The sequence below is a fragment of the Myodes glareolus genome, chromosome 27, assembly GCF_982192425.1.
Source record: "Myodes glareolus chromosome 27, mMyoGla1.1, whole genome shotgun sequence".
NCBI classification, from domain to species: domain Eukaryota; kingdom Metazoa; phylum Chordata; class Mammalia; order Rodentia; family Cricetidae; genus Myodes; species Myodes glareolus.
The window spans coordinates 35543533-35560657 of NC_142052.1; the positions used below are offsets into that span (position 1 = coordinate 35543533).

General features: G+C 46.9%; 1 protein-coding gene across 5 annotated transcripts in view; it reads left to right on the forward strand.

Moving 5' to 3' along the window:
* Positions 1-17125, forward strand: part of Myo1b (myosin IB) — a 164423-nt gene that overhangs the window by 77760 nt on the left and 69538 nt on the right. For all 5 annotated transcript variants that reach the window (XM_087902379.1, XM_087902380.1, XM_087902376.1 and 2 more), the window contains exons 4-5: positions 5820-5914; positions 14888-14992. In XM_087902379.1, coding sequence (XP_087758505.1) covers positions 5820-5914; positions 14888-14992 — 200 coding nt within the window. The remainder of the gene's footprint in view (positions 1-5819; positions 5915-14887; positions 14993-17125) is intronic.

Consider the following 17125-nt stretch of genomic DNA (forward strand, 5'->3'; position numbering starts at 1 on the left):
TTTTGGGAAAGGCTCATTTTTGTTCACTATCTTGCTCTGGAGCGTAGGTCGTCAGGGTTCTAGCCAGTGTAGCTATGAGGAGACAACCGCACTGTGTAAATAGTTTAATCCCGAATGTTTGCGTTGGCATCAGTCAGAGTACACTAAAACTGTCCAGGACAAAAGTACCAATAGCTGGAAGGACCAAGTCGTCCTTCACGACGTGATATAGTGACATCACTGGTAGCATGTTGTAAGTAAGGCTGACTTATAGCAAGGTGACGTTTTCCAAGAGGGCAAACTGAATTATCAGTCCAAGGCAGTTAGGTATATAAAGCCTTTGCAAAGTATTTTATAAGAAAGGTAAGCTTAGGGACTCATTTCTCCCTCTCTTTCTCCTTTGTGTCTTTTTCTTCTTTTCTTCTTTCTTTTTTTTTTTTTTATTTCTCTGTAGCTTTGAAGCCTGTCCTGGAACTAGCTCTTGTAGACCAGACTGGCCTCAAACTCACAAAGATCCACCTGTCTCTGCCTCCCGAGTTCTGAGATTAAAGGCGGGCACCACCACCTCCCGACATCCTTTGTGTCTTCTTGTGGGTTGTCTTGTCCCTTGATCAGACTCAAAATGAAGTTAGATTTGGTAGACGGAACTTAGACATTTTGATGCTCATTTTTTTTGGGGGGGGGAGGGTAACTTACTTTAGAACCACTTAGAGGTCAGGGCTGGGCTAGGATTGGAAAGGATCAAAAAGACAGTTGGCGTTTTAGGTCTAGAAGAGAACTATTTGCAGGAGGCTGAATTAAGAAGGGATCCCCCAGTGTGGCTGAGCATCTCCGGGGTTCAGGATCACGTGGGAGGAAATGACGTTCTGAGAGCCCTTGAAGGAAATCATTGGAGACAGGGGGGTAGACTTGGTTATCTGAGTTTAGCAGAGTTTTCTGAGACAGGTTGTGTTCTGTCAGACACGGGTTAATAGAAAGGTCCTACTGAGAGAGTACTCAGAACTGATGGGGTACATTTCCAAGCCTCCCATTAGGGCAGAGCCTGAGGCAAAACCTGGGTGCTTTCTGGCGGGCGCCCGTGCTTAGGTGGTGGGGCTGGCACTTTGGGGTAGTTCATGCATCTTAGCTGTTTTGCACTTGAGGTAAAACGAACTTAGGGAGGAAATGGTAGGTTCGAGGGCAGGGAGTATGGAGAAGGAAGCCCTGCCTGTGGAGAGGGAAGCCATGCCTTTGCCCCTGATGACCACGCAGGCAGAGCCACTGTGATGAACACTTCGGAGTAGAAGTAGGTACAGGAGGAACATAAACACCAGTCAGGCTCTTCTGGACATGCAGCCCACCCTCCTCCCTCACAGAAAGTAACAGATGAGCCCCAAACCAAACTTTTGAAACCGAAAACATGGTACTAGACGGAGCTGTTTGAAAATGCGCAGTGTCTTGGTGCTTGCTGGGAAAGTCCGGTGTGCCCCGTGGGCAGCTGTGTGACTAATCTGAAAGTCTTGGGAACACCGGGTCACCCTCATTCTTTAGGCTCCACTTGAAGATAGAAGCGGTTCAGAATCTCTGCTATTCATAGGGTGGGGCAGAAATCCCCCACCTCTCCTCCTTAAATCCTAACAGTTCCTAACAGTTCCTCCCCGTGTGTGGTAAATAATGCTGACATGTCCCAGAATAATGAGGAGCATGTGGACCATGACTGCTTTTAGCTAAAACTTCTCTGGAGATTTATTTAGGCTCCTTAATTATAGAGGAGAGGCTTGGAGGCCTGGCATATGGCTTCAGTTTACAGTCACAAATGGTGGCCTCGGGGATGAGGGTGTGCAGAGTTGCCACGGAGGAAGAAGAGTGTGCATTCAGAAAAGGGGTTATGTTCTTTGGGCACATTCCTTTTGTCGTTATGAGAAAAAGAAGTTGAGGGCTTTGTGCCTGGAAAAGTTAGGCGAGAGAGAGCATGCTTCTGACTCCAGGTGGGCGTGTCACAGACTAAACCAGCTTTCTTAATGCTTGAGTATCTTGGTAAAGTTTCATGTTGCTTTCCGCAGGCTTAGAAAAAGAAATAATCCCTTTCTTTTTTTATTTTTGTTTATTTCATTATTATTTTTTTTTAATCTTAAGTCAAAATTGCACTGCGCATCAGATGAATCAGGTCCTTAAGCAACGGTTAGGCATGGTTGGTTTTCGGTATCTGTGGATTCGAGCATCCTTGGATCGAAAACACCAGGAAAACACGTCACATTTGCACTGCACATGGGCAGACTTTGCTTTCGCCGTTAGTCCACACCCGATATAGATTGCAGCTATTGGTGGCGCTGGCTTTGTAGGAAGCATTGCAGTCACCTAGAGATGGTTTAAACTCTTCCGGGAGATTGCAGGGTTCATTTGCAAACACAGTATCACTTTATAGAAGGAAGGGGCCTGAGCATCCACCATTTGGGTGGTCAGGGAGACTCAGGGAGGGGAACAACAGGAGGTGCTGGGAGGAGAAAAGTCTTCATAGATACCGAGGGATAATTTTATTTCTGTGTGAACAGATAGAAAAAAAAAATAAGTGTTCTGCTTAGGTGTTTTGCCCTGCAGTAAATCCCAGCAGGGTTATTTGGTGTCTCTTCCCCAGCCTTTATGTATGTGCATCTATGGGCCAAATCTGTCATTTAGATTTGAAGTCATTTTCCATTATTTGCAGATCAAATAGTAGTATAGAAATAAAGCTAAATCCAGTCCTGGAACCACCGCCAGAGGCCTGTCTGTCTTCGGCCATCAGTGAAGAGCTGAGTCAATGTGTGTGGTTGGAGAACGTCATTTGTAGCCACAGTCGTATGCTCTGCTGGTGTGCAGAGATGATATGAACGTGGCATCTCTGAACTGGTGTCTGGGAGTTGGAGGTTTAGGAGGGGCGGAGGGTAATAGAAAGTCTAAGCAGTGCTTGCTTTTCCTGCATGAAGGTCACAGAGAGAATGAGTTTCTAGATATTTATTGTTCTTACGGAGCTCGCTCGCTCCAGGACTGACATTCCCTTGTTTGGAGAAGATGCATGCGTGAATTCTTTCATCCACTGGTTGTGTTACCTTTTAGATTCAACGGTGTGTGCGTGACACAGAGTTTAATTGGCTAGAAAGCCTCAGCATGCCGAAGCATATATTGTGGGAGGAGCTAACAACTCGTGTGTGTAGCCAGCTAGGACACAGAAAGCTGTTCCGTCATTTATCCGGGGTCCGCTTCTGCGAAAACTTTAATATATATATATATATACTTTAATCCTCGAAGCTAAAATAATTGGCCACGTGGTCCATTTTGTACATGGACATTTTGGCCATTGCAAGTGACCGTTGGAGGTCATGAAGATGGTGGTAGGTGGTGGCCCAGGAGTCACTTCTGTGCTGGAGAAGGCCGCTTGTTGGTTCCCAGCTGCCCAGCTAGCTTAGACCTGAAATAACCACACAGAAACTATATTAATTAAATCACTGCTTAGCCCATTAGCTCTAGCTTCTTATTGGCTAACTCTTATATTAATTTAACCCATTTCTATTAATCTGTGCATCACCACGTGGCTGCGGCTTACAGGGTAAAGTTCCCAGCATCTGCCTCTATCTCCGGCAGCTCCATGGCTTCTCTCTGACTCCGCCCTTCTTCCTCCCAGCATTCAGCCTACTTCCCCCCCCCCCCCCCCCCCCCGCCTACCTAAGTTCTGCCTTACTATATATAGGTCCAAAGCAGTTTCTTTATTCCTTAGTGGTAATCACAGCACGCAGAGGGGACTCCCACATCACTTCTAGCATTTGCTCTGCCTCTCTAATCCTTGTTGCCCTGTTCTCTGGTGCGGTGGTGAAGGGGACTGTTACTGACTTCTGCCTGAGGAGGCAGAATGCTGGAGAAAGAAGGTTGAGGCTTAGATTATGCAGAGACAGTCAGATGGGCCTTGGTGGGCGCGTGGAGGGGGGGAGACAGACAGACAGACAGATAGAGGTGTCCTCTGTTCAAATGCATTACCTGGAGCGGAGGCTGGAAAGGCATGGTGTTTAAGAGCACTTGCTGCTCTTGTAGAAGATCCTGGTTCAGTTCCCAGAACCCACATGGCAGCTCATCTACAGATCCAGTTCCCGGGGATCTGTTGTCCCCTCTGACATCCACAGGCGTGCGTGTGGTGTACATCCATGCAAGGAAAACACCCATACATGTAAAATAAGTCTGAGTCACCTGGTGTAGCTCTGTGCAGCCGTGACCCCTATGCTAGTGCCGTCAGAACCCTCCTTCCCGTCTGTCTTCACTTTTGCTCATACGTTTTCTTCAACACTGTGCTTAGTTTGCTCCCTCCGTGTCCTTACGACCACAGATGCGGAGATGCGAGGGTGACAAAGTGACCGCCCTGGGTCTGAGCTCCCCTGCACCCTACTTTGCCTGCCTCCAGCTTGTTTCCTCCATACTTCCTTGTCAGACTGTGCCCCAGCCAAATGCAGAGACATCGTAAGCTAAGCGAGAGCAGGGTCAGTTAGTTCATGCTGGCCGGATGAAGGTGTGCCCTTGCTTGAGCTAGTCTTGCAAGATTTTAAATGAGTGAACAAAGCAGATGGAAAATTCTAGTAAGTGAAACTGCTCATAGCCCCCAGGGCTGACTTTTCCACTCCCATCTATAGCACAACCGCTAACATATCTTTTGTTCTTAATTTGGACCCTGTGTGGACCTCTCCCAGGTCCCTTTCCTTATGCCTTCCCGCAGTGTGGAACTGCTCATAACCCTGGTGTCTCTGGCCTTTGTTTATGCCTGGGTTCTTTGCCTTGCAAATTCGTTCTTTGGAACTAACTTTTTCACCCTTGACATTTCTCTACCTCCAATGCCTTCCCTCTTGTGGTTCCTGTCTTGCTCTGCCCTGCCAGCTTTCTCCATTATCACTGGGCTTGACCTATTCCTGCTTGTCTTTTCTCTACTTTCAAATGAGAGCCTTGCGAAAGAGGCTGGGGATTATTTTATGTCCCCAGTGTCTTCTTGACACACACTCACCTTCCAGTAAATGACTGGTTAACAAATGAAAGGTAGGAAGTTGGTAAAAAAATATTTATCATATTACCCAGAATTTTTTCATTTTTTTTTTAATGACTGAAAAAGGGAGAAATGTACCTTATTAGTACAATTCGAGAAGGGACAGACCAATAGGAGGATTAACTTGGCTGTCTTGATAGGGCAGTTCTGTCTGTCATCATAAGGTAGGATGAGAAGCTAGCCTCCAGACATTGGACGAGAGCCGCAGCAAACTCCATGGTACCCAGTGGTACCCAATGCAAGATGCTGCATTGTGAAGGTCACTGTTCTGTGTTTAGCTTCATAGTAGTAACAACTCTGTGATGTTTGAGTGTTTGTCTAATCTTTGGAAAGAGTTTTCTTTTTCTTTATTATATTGAGGCTTTCATAAATTGATAATGGGTTCCTCCTTATATTGGAAATGCTTGAGTAATGCCCAGAACAGTATGATCTCAAAATTATCCAGTTATGGACATGCAATGTAACATTTTCTCCTTGTTTCTCTGAATAACCAAGATTTCAATAGAAACACACACACACACACACACACACACACACACACACACGGGTTAAATAAAACTTAATTAAAACTACAATAAATCAGTGTCATTTTCTTAGTCAAGAATGCGTGGGGGACGGTAGATGAGTTTGAAAGGATGGATGTATTGATTTATCCATTTTAAAAATCAAGAAGAAATAAAATGTGATGATTTACCGTTCTTTGAAGCCAATCACAGATGCCCTTAAAGAACGCAGAGTTACCTGCTAGTCACACACTAACTGCCTGAATGCTAAAGCTGTTTCCCCACATTTTTTTTTCTTGCAGCTTTGCTTTGTCAGATGAAGCGTACAGATCCCTCCGTGACCAAGATAAGGACCAGTGCATACTCATTACGGGCGAAAGCGGAGCGGGAAAAACAGGTGAGGCCACCCCCAGACCGACCTTTCCCTCCACCGAAGGCAAACGGCGGCGGAATGACAGCAATAAAGAAGGCAGGTGGCCCACAGGAGCCAGGTGGCCGTAGCGGCTGTGCATGGGTTTGATGTCCACAGTTGGTGCTCTGTGGGTAGCGCGTCTCTCATGTGAGGGGACAAGGCACCATCTAATAAAAACTAGAATCCCAGCACTGGAGCTGGGATTCTAGATTTTATTAGTGCCATCTTTGGCCCAATCATGGGCTTTATCTTTCCTTGACTTCGTGGCCATAAGGAGTTGACACTTCCCAATGAGATGTCAATTTGTTTTGGTTTGTTGCCCTTACAGCCATCCTTTGCCTTCGCTAAAAAGCAAGGGAACGTACCAGCAATGCTTAGTTTCTTTCCAGAGTCTCTTGGTACCTACAGACTTGAGATCATGTGGACGATGTCCCGTGTCTGTAAGGACAGGCCACGCTTCTTTTCTTGTGCTTACGACACGGATACCTGGTCCTGAAGGAGGAGGTGGATTCGCTCTGGTTGCTTTGATAAAACAGAAGGGTAACAAGGGGGGATTTCACACTTCTTTGTAAAATGCTTACGAGAATCTCATAACTGGCTGTTCCTTTGAGTGTGCGGAAGGTGGTCTCAAGTGTTTCCATCTTGCTTGGCATTTAATGGTCGGATTGAACGCTTTTTGGATCCTCCTTGATCAAGAAAAGAAACTCAAAAAAAGAAAAAGAAAAAAAAAAAGAGAAGAAACCCCACCATAGCGGTACAGTTGCCTCACTGAGACCATTTGAGCCAAGCCTTGAGGAATGTCACCCAGCTCCGAAAGAACCTTGCCCTCTGGACTGATCCCCTCGTACCCTGTCCCCCAAGCCTGTCATGAACGGCGGATGGGAGGTGCCCAGCCTTTTCCCTTGAGTCCTGAAGATACAGTGCACAAACTCTTTGAGGAGCAGAACAGATTGTGGGTGCTGCATGGGCAGAAATTCAGGGAAAAGAACCAGCGTGCAAGAACCCCTGAGACACGTAAGACACAAGCATCGTGTCGTACAGCTGGAAGACCGCTAGAGGCCATCCCGTGTAAAATCCTCCACGTGGTGCAGCCAGACTCCTTTGTGGTGAATCACTGTATGTGGCTGTGGTCACTTTATAGCTTACACTCAGGTCCGTATCTAATCCCATCCATTCTCTCTGGAATCGATTGTTCTTCCCGTTCTTTTTGTTCACATGGAGCCTCTGGTCCAAACCCAGAATTTCCTGTGCGTGTTGTCCATAGCCGTTCTAAGAGCCTCTCACCCCCTCCCTGGGTACCCCAATCTCTTTTATAGACCTTGGTTTTGACTGTTCAGATTTGTCTTTTCACTTTACCATGACAGGGTCACCTCGGGGGATGATTTCCTCCTTGCTTGTCACTTCTTCTGTCACGTAAACCAAGGTTAGTTCCTGGGAGCAGCCACAGTACCCCATCTCTTCAGGGTGGCCAGAACAGCACAAGCCACGGAAGCGTTGACGCGCTTGTTTGCTTCCTTCCTTAGCTTTAGAGGCCTCAGGTGTTTTTGTTCTGCATCCTGGCTTCTTTTCGCTGGTTGTCTTTGGGGGTGAGGTAGGCCTTCCCTGCAGGTAGGCGTCTGTGTTCTCGCTGCATCTCGTGTCTCTCCCTCACCCTGGTATGTCCAGCAGCCCACCTGTTCGCTTCTCAAAGCCTCCCTTCTGTTTTCTCTTGAAAGAGATTCCTTATCCCATCCTCTTCGTGACTAATGTGACTAATGTGTGCTTTTAAGGCATTCTGCCTGTACCAGTTTGTTCCCGAGTGAATCACTGGTTGTGGGCTGCGGTCACTTTGATTGGTCCTGGCCAGTTCTTCGCCACCTTTGGAGCATACGTTTCCCAGAAGTCAGCAGTCTCCTCTTTAGCCCTAGCAGCGTAGGGCATCCTTCTCAGAACTCACCTTTGCCACTTGTTTCCGGAGCCAGGTCCTATCTTTTGGTAGGTTTCTGACTTTTTCTTATTAAGCCACAGAGTGGAGGCGGATGGGGCCGCTTTATCTCGGGGGTTGGTATTCGCACAATCCGAGAGTAGGAAAGCAAAGGCTAGATAGAACACCCCATTCCATCAGCAGAATGCCTAGCTGCGTGGCTTCCTCCTTCGTGGCGTGGGGGTTTCTGATCAGTAGCTGCCACGTGGTTTCGTGGCCTCGGTCGTCACCTCTAGCCCTTTGTTCCTTGACTGCTGTCCCGGATGGATTCCTTCCTCAGGCGCTGGCAAACAGAGCGTGGCGTTGCAGGACCGTCATGTTTGCTGCACACACAACACATGGCTGCTGCAGCCGGAAGCTGGAGGGGCTCTCAGACCTTAGTGGTGAGGCCAAGGCCATGCCCACCAACTGTTGCTGACTGATAACTAGCAAAGATATGGACTCTGCTCATTCATGTTAACGTCAATAGATGAAGCAAAGTATCATAACTAGGACATTTAGAAAGCTCCTGGCACAGACGGGAAATGGTCTGTTAGCTGACTGGCTCTCAGCCGTGTGGGTGCTTGGATGTCTTTTAACATTGCCCCAGGTCATGAAGCATCTGTCTCTGAGGTGTTGTGCTTCAGCTGGCCATTATCACCAATCTCCTGGTGTGGGGAGGTGGTGCTGAGCCCCAGTGCCCCTGGTTTTCCAGCCCCATTCAACTGCGCTCTGGGGAGCTGCTAACCTCCCAGCCCCTTTCCTCTTTAAGAGACATCAGTGACATCTTCCGCCCAATCCCTGGAGAGAGCCCAGTTTTCCCTAATACCTTCTATTTTTCTCTGTATTTTATTTTCAAAACTGGCCATACAAAAACTGCTTCCAGGTTGACTGATTATAAGTTGTCATCGAACTCTAACATGGAATAAAGTCCAGAATTTGGGTGTGTTTAAAAGTCTCCAGCTGGGGAGGCAGAGGCAGGTGGATCTCTGTGAGTTCGAGGCCAGCCTGGTCTACAAGAGCTAGTTCCAGGACAGGCTCCAAAGCTACAGAGAAACCCTGTCTCGAAAAGCCAAAAAACAGTCTCTGTTTCACGAAGTTATCTATGAGGAAATGAAATGACAGAAGTCAATGCAGAGATGTAGCATGGCCCTGTGAGGAATCTGAGGAGGGCTTTTCATCTTGGTTCTGAGGGAGCAACGAAGCCAGACCACTTTTCCAACAACACATCTTCTCAGTCACAAGTTTAATACTTTGAGTTCCGTGTGCCTGCCGCTGTTTAACTTTTGTTAGTACGCACATGACAGGGAACAGTCTTGGCATTTACAGAGGGCCTGAAATGCACGGTGTCCGTTACATAGAGTACTTTCATTTCGGATCTGTGCTTAGCAGTTTTGATATAACTGCCGTGCGGTGTCAGAGGGCTAATTTTATATGAAGTAATTAATTTAACTGGGTCATAAAACCCCCTTGGCAGAGGATGATGTTATTGGTCGTAAACACTGGAGACAGTCTTCTGCCGCCGGGTCGTATCATACGGGCTCTTAGGGAGAGGCATGAACTCTCTGAGTGCTTTGGGGGTGCTGTTTAATTCATCACCGCTGTGCTAAATAAAAAATTCATCATGCCTCTTAAAAGTGCCCAACTCTTTGGAGACGGTGAACGTGGAGTACACGCCTGTGAATTCAGAGCCTGCGTGACAAACTACTCAAGTTTCAGGAGAGCCAGGAGGTTGCACGCACGTGCAGATGTGCGTGCCTCCAAGGACGCCAGAGTACGCCGCGCACCTGAGAATATTATCCTGACATGAGCAAACCCTCTGAAGCTACTCGGTTTCTAACTTCACAGTTCCACACGTTTCTAGGATCTCATCCACCGTCTGCTCGAAGAGTTCTGGAGCCTGCCTTGCTCATTAAGACCTTCGGGTCTAAACCCCCACTGGCCTCCCTCCAGTTCACGTCTTTGATCGCTCCGCGAACTAACCGTGAGGCTCCCGCTTGCTGTGTGTGGCCTGAGAACTGAAGCGTGTTTCAGAGCCCTGCACACACGTGCCGAAGCAGGGCAGCTAAGCGGGCTCAAGGCCACAGTGCTCCCAGCTCTGTTTTGTTTCTTCCTGGCACATGTGTTTTGTAGGCATCACCAGCGAGTCTGTGGCTCTCTTCAAAGGTAGATTACATACGGTTTATTTTGGTGAAAATGTCACCAGGCAGCGTCCCCTTGTAGTAAGCCTGCATCTCTCTGTTTTCCTTCTTTTTTTAATATTAAATATATAATTAAATATTAATTTATATAATATAATTAATATATAATTAAATGTATAATTAAATAATATTAAATATAAATTAAATATAATATATAATTAAATATATAATTTATATTTGTGGGGGGGGCACACGTGTCCTGTCACATGTGTAGACGTCAGAGGACAGCTAGAGGGGACTGATTCTCTCCCTCCATCATGTATGTCACAGGGATCGAACTCTGGCTGCCAGGCTTGGCTGCAGGCACCTTTAAACCACTAAGCCATCTCGCTGGCCCCATGACTGTATTTCTTACTGCAAAATTTTGGCCTTTTTGTTTTCCTTGATGGAGTTCCCAGTTGCCTGTCTGGTTGATTTGGATTTGCTGTAGCTGGCCTGTGAAGCCCTGGGGATTCTGAAGCAGGAATCTTTTTAAGTAGCAGAAAGGTTGTTTTATTGGACACAAACGTGGCCTGGTTGGTGCAGGCATTTTTACTTGGTTTTGTTTTGTTTTTCGAGACAGGGTTTCTCTGTGTAGTCCTGGCTGTCCTAGAACTTACTCTGTAGGCCAGGCTGCCCTTGTGTTCAGAGATCTGCCTCTGTCATCTGAGTGCTGGGGTTAAGGACGTGTGCTACCACCACCTGGCAGGCATTCTTCCTCTTAATTCTCCAACACCAGACCTTTGTAAGCAGAGTCCTTAGAAAAGCTTAGGTATCTTAATCAAGGAGATGGAGAAGTAGATAATGCATCAGAGTGAGTCTGTTTGTCTGTCTGTCTGTCTGTGTATTCATGTAAATGTATGGCCCTTCTATTTGCAGTCTGATATTCATGACTTTTATGTGACATGTTATTATTGCATGCATCGATGACCACAACTGTTACAGATGTATACTAACTCCTGAACAGATTTACTAGGCCCTCAAGATGAGTTTGCATATCCTGACAGCTCCCACTCACCTACCCACCCACCCAGTGCTGAGACTGAATCCAAGCAGTGCCCTCAGTGAACATGGAGAGAGGGGTTTCAATGCCTGGAGAAGCCCCATTCTTTGGTCTCAAGATCACAAGTGTCTTTGTAGTACCCCTTCTCCATCACCTCCACCATTATAAAATACATTTGTAATAACGTTATTCAAAACCCAATGCCAGGTGCCAAAGAATACAGACAGATCAGTTATTTTGAAGTACATATAGTACTTTAAAGTCTCCAGAGTTATTATCTACCATCTATAAGTCCTTTTGGTTCCTTCTGGGAATTGTGACATAGATATTCTGATCTAGAGGTATCTTATTATTTGTCTGTTAGTATGTGTTAAACCTTGGCCTTGAAGACTGTGTTTTGTCTGACTGCCAACAGAGCTGAAGGTTCAGATTCGTGCAAACATAAACGTGAATGTGCCAGGCTTAGAAATGATGCATCCGGAACTGACTCTAAGCTGTGTGGTTACACTTTGCCAAGTTTAAGAATCTGTATTTGGGGGCTGGAGAGATGGCTCAGTGGTTAAGAGCACTGACTGCTCTTCCAGAGGATCCGAGTTCAATTCCCAGCACCCACATGGCCACTCACAACTGTCTAAAGATCCAGTTGCAGGGGATCTGACACCTTCACACCAATGCACATAAAATAAAGTTAAATAAACCATAAAAAAAAAAATTTTAAAAAAAGAGTCTGTATTTGTAGGTTTAACAGTCAGTGATTAAAAAACTAGGTTTTGAACTCCGGAGGATGCTCTCCAGTTTTTCCTTATCTGCAGGACTGTGTTTATAGGGGTTATTATGTGAAGATTTGGTTTTTATAAATATATAAAAGATTTGAATGCAGATTCAAATTTATCTGAACTTTAGAACCTGAAGGAAATGAAGCTGAAAGCCTGTGTTAAGCTTGCTTGGTCATATGGGTGATGTGTTCCTGGTCTGGAGAGGCCTGGAAACATCCAGACAAAACATGGGCGTGTAGCGTGTCCTATGTTTGTTTACTCATTTTTCCAAAGTAGCTGTGTCATGAACTACTTGAGTTAAAGATCAGATATTGTGTCAGCGATAAAAAATGTCGGCTTTAAAAATGTAGGCGCTGTCGCTTTTAGAAAGAATGGCTGTGTTTGAAGAAATGCGGTCGTATTTGTGTGTGAGGGCATAGCTCTGGCGGTCAGAGGGCAGCCCCACGGACTCCTCAGTGTCCACCTTGTGACGACTTCATGGGCTCCAGAGATCCCAACCAAGGCTGTCAGGCGTGAGCAGCAAGCACCTGTACCCCCTGAGCCTTCCCCTTGGCTTTTTGAAGAAAATGTATTTTTAATTCCTGTTTTCAGAAATTAATTATTAAAATGAGCTGTGGAGTGGAATTCCTGAAGGTAATTAGGAATCTGAGCATAGATACTTTCTACCAACTTAGAAATAAGCTGTTAAAACATGAGCCGTTATCCTTGAACTATACTCAAAGACTATTAGGATTTCTTAAATAAGTTTTAAAGATCGTAAAAGTGCCTCCATTCCTATTTAAATTAAACCATCTCTGCATGCCAGTGGGTTCTGTAGGCTTATAAGCATTTCAACAGTCAGGTGATGTAAGCCCAGTGGACATCCTGAGAGATCTGCCCCCAGCCCCAAACCTGTTTCTGGTTTGACCCCCCAGGGGTCTCCAAGACGCCACATGGGTTCTAGCACCAAGCTCCACCAGTGGCTTCTCTCTCCCCCACCACAGTGGTCTATCCCATATTCATCTGAACCAAAGCAGGATTTCCAGAGGAGTCAGTGTAGCCGAGTCTAAAGTGTGAGGCGTGGCTGAAGAAAGCTCCATAGTTACCAGAATAAATAAAACAGCCTGGACCTTTTATGTTTTCTGTCGGTTTACCTAACAGAACACTTACCTTTCATCCTAAGCAATGTCTGTTGAGTGGTTACTATGCCTATAAATAGATTCAATTTGCTAGTTTTGTAAAGACTGGAAAGACCAGAAATTGGTCTCAAAAAAGGAGGCTATTCTAGTATATAGGCGAATAATGGTGAGGGGAAGGGCAGCGAGGAAGAAGGGCCAGGCAGTGCGCGAACTGGACTGCAGATGTGGAATGTAGACATCGTTTCTGGAGATCCTGGGCAGAGCCCAAGACCAGCAGCCGAGGATGCCGGCATCCAGAAGATCTAGAAGAGGGGGTTCCCCTTCAGATTGAGGGTAGAGGGAAATGTGGCCATGAGAGACTCAAGAGAAATGGAAATATGTAGTCTGGAGACTTTAAATGAAGACTGTTTCATGTGATCTTGCAAAGATAAAGAGTCTCCTTGCACCTTTCTGGTTGCTGAAGGGAGAGTGTAGCAGGGGCTCCTCACAGACTGCTAGAGAAGTTGTAAGCATCCATTTAGGTTGCCTGGAAGACAACCGGACCGAGCTTTATCACTAGTTGCTGAGCGAGTACCCCGCTTCTAGCTTTAGTTCTTAAGACTCGTCCCGTTGGTTTCTTTCCTTACGTCATAAATGCTGGGGTTCCCGAAGGAGTCGTCTTAGGAACTAGGTCGATTCTTGGTGGTTTTCACATCCGTGTTAGCTGACACTAGCATGTCGTGGAGTTCAGGAGTCTACGTGTACATGACAGGCAGCGCGTGCAAAATGCTGTTGGGCATGTTCATCCCTTGCTTCCCCTGTGGGGAGAGGGGATGGAATCCCACGAGAAGCAGTCTTGCCAGGGTAGCCTCATTTCGTCCCTGTGCAGCGGCGTCTTCGTACACAAGAGAAGGCCTCCCTCCTCCTCCTCCTCCTAGACAGTGGCACTAGATAAGGATTTGAGAAAGTGCCGGATATTAAGATTGGTTTGTTCTCCCTGATTGCCCAGACCACGCTGTTTTGTTCTGACGGCACTTGGTTGAGAATTTCCTAGACGTTGACTGTGGATCCTTGGAACCAGAAACGTGGACAGGAACAGACTCAATGGCAAAGAAAACTTGAAGGGAACACAGCGCTGTAGACCCTTTTGGCGGTTCCACAGTATCCAGGCGCACCGGAAAGGCTCTGAGAAGCCCCCCGACGAGGACGCTTGCTTTCCCGTCTCCCCTCACGGTGGACCTGGGCTCACCTTCTCTTTGAGCACACGCTGGTGTCCTTTGGAATGAAGTGGTTCTGTGGGGAAGATTGTTGAGGGAAGGGTCACTGACTGGCAGGAAGGATTAAGCAAACGACACAACACTTGTCCCTGTCCCCACGTGAGCTAAGAGTGGTCTGTTCTCTGCAGTGGGTTCCTCAGCAACCTGACCTTCGTTTACTGGTAAAGCCTACAGCAGTGACTCTGCCCTGGCAGACTGCGAATCTCTCATTCGCTGCTCACTTTTGGTATTGAAGAGTGGCAATCAGTCTGGCCCAATTGTGAACAAACCAGTTTGCCTCAGAAACGGTTTTGAAACGAAGCCGTTCTTTTAGACTTCAGAGATACGTTTGGCAAAGAGGCTCAGCTGAGCAAGTTTATTTTTTTTTTGCGCTGCATCCTGTACAGGACAGAGCTCTATGTGCTTGATCACTTTGATAATGTATAGTATGAGTCTCCTGCAGGGACTTTGGTTGACCAGGTAACTTAGCCTTCGTTTTAACACCTCCGAGGTAAACTCCCAGGGCAAGCCCTGTCTTAACTGAATCGATGGTATGCCAGCTGAAAACCCACAGCTCTAGATATGCCGGAAACACGGTTTCCACTCAGAAGCAAAGACCCGTGGAATCCTAGTGAGTCCTCTCTTCCCAGGGGATTCGGAGTCTCTTTGTGACTGAGTAACGACAGGACTGTTTCCCTCCGCAGAGGCCAGCAAGCTTGTCATGTCCTATGTGGCAGCCGTGTGCGGCAAAGGAGCCGAAGTGAATGAAGTCAAGGAACAGCTTCTGCAGTCCAACCCTGTCCTGGAAGGTAAGGGCCACGCGAGTGTGTGCTTGTCTGACTCAAAAACAGCAAACTGTTTTCAGGATACGTCAGCTGCCTGGTGAAGTCGGGGAGGGAGGAGGACACAGTCCTGGCCACGCTCTGGAGGAAATAAGCCCCATCCTAGCGGTACTTGACTTTAAACACTGAAAAGAGGGCATAGCTAACCCACGGAAAAGGAGCTTTCTCGCATAGGAATTGTTCTTGCCACTCGGTCTGCGTTTAACGTCCTTTGATTTGCTTTTCAGAAATGGGCTGGTCCTCACAGTGGATAGTGCAGTGATATTTTCTCATTCTTCATAATGCCTTTGACCGGTTAGTTTTGTTTGCAGGGAAAGCCAAGGGTTGCAGAAAGCCCAAACCTGGCTGCAGATGCATCTCCCAAGCTCTGTCTTTAGCTGTCTTAGCGCGTACTTCTGGAGGCCAGAAGACCAAGATCAAAACCCTGCTAAGTAGGTTCCATTTGGAGGCCCTCTCTTGTCTCAGGGACAAGTGCCACCTCGATGCCCATGTGAACTCTTCTGTCTGCTGGGAGCAGAGCAGAAGTGAGTTCCACGCTGTCCCCTCTCCATACTCCACGCACCACACTCAGGACTCCAGCTTCGGTATTTACCAAGGGCTCACCATCCAGTGCTGTCCCATCGAGGGCTAGAGCTTTAGCATGTGAATGGGAGAAAGGGCCCAAAACACTGGCCCAGCAGTCAGCTCTGGGCCACTGGATTGGAGCATGGGTCTACCTTTAGTAGAACCATCCTTATAGTAAAAATGAAATTAGAGTCTGCAAGATGGCCTTATAGCAAGAGCAGTGACTGCTCTGGGTTTGGTTACCGCTACATACATGGCAACTCACAACTGTCTGGAACTCTTAGTTCCAGGGAGTCTGACGCTTCCTTCTGGTTTTTGCAGATATTAGGTATACATCTGGTGGATATATACATACATAAACACATACACACATATACATACAAACATAAACATACCACATGTATATGCATATACTTATACACACATGTATATGTATACATACAGGTATATACATATATAATGCATGCACATATAAATATACCCGTATGTGTGTGTATTTATATACATAAATATGTACATATACACATACATACACATACACGCACACACACACACACACGCGCACACACACACACACACACACCCATTGTGCCTAGGCACTGTTGTGATGAGCTTGTCTTTGCTATGAGCACAAGGTCTGCCTTGTGCTTTTATGACCTCTCCTTGGCAGGTGCCCGTTGCACCTTGTACCTGTTAGGGTTGAAAATGTCTCCAAACATGGGCACCTGTCCCCCCGCGAAGTCAAAAGCATCCTTTTAGAATCCGGGCTAGAGGAACAGTTTGGCTCAACCCTTTGCTCAGAGCACAGAAGGACAAGATTGGAGGTGGACGAACGTGGAGCTGTCTGGGGGTTGGTAGGGCTGGCAGCTCTTGGCATGGAGGGTCAGAACCCCTCCCTGTCGTCTTGTCTGCTCTGGCTCGGCCCCTCCTTTCCTCCTGGAGACGGTCTTGAACCGTGAGCATTCACTCTGAAACTCATGCTTCAGAGGAGATGCCATGCCTGCGGGTCTGGCTGTAAGACAGGAAAGACACGAAGCTCAGGAAGCCGTTACATTTGGATCTCTACTCCGTTCTGTTCCTTACCCGGCAGGGTTCATAAGAAGCGGCACCTCTTCCTTTTACCAGTCTGAGACTCGGGCTTTCTTGCTTCCTGCCCTTGCACGAGCTATATTTCTGACATGCTTATTTTAGGAATGCCGTGGTGGAAAGGGGCGGCATCGCAGAATGTTGCCGCTTTGCTTGCATCTTTTCCTAGAGCTGTTTTATTTGGTGGTATTTGCAGCGCAGGACGTGGAAGAAATGTCCACTGTGGGTGTGTATTATCTTTTCTGGGAACGCTTTGCCGCTACTGTAAATGAACATTTCGAACAAGGAACTTAAACACACACACACACACACACACACACACACACACAGAGCAGCTGTGGAATGTGTCTCTGGTGTTCTAAAACAGAACGCTTGTTTCTGATTAAGAGGCTCCCGGTAAAAGACTCAAGTGTTCAGGGTTGTGTTTGGTAATGTGCAACTCAGACTTCT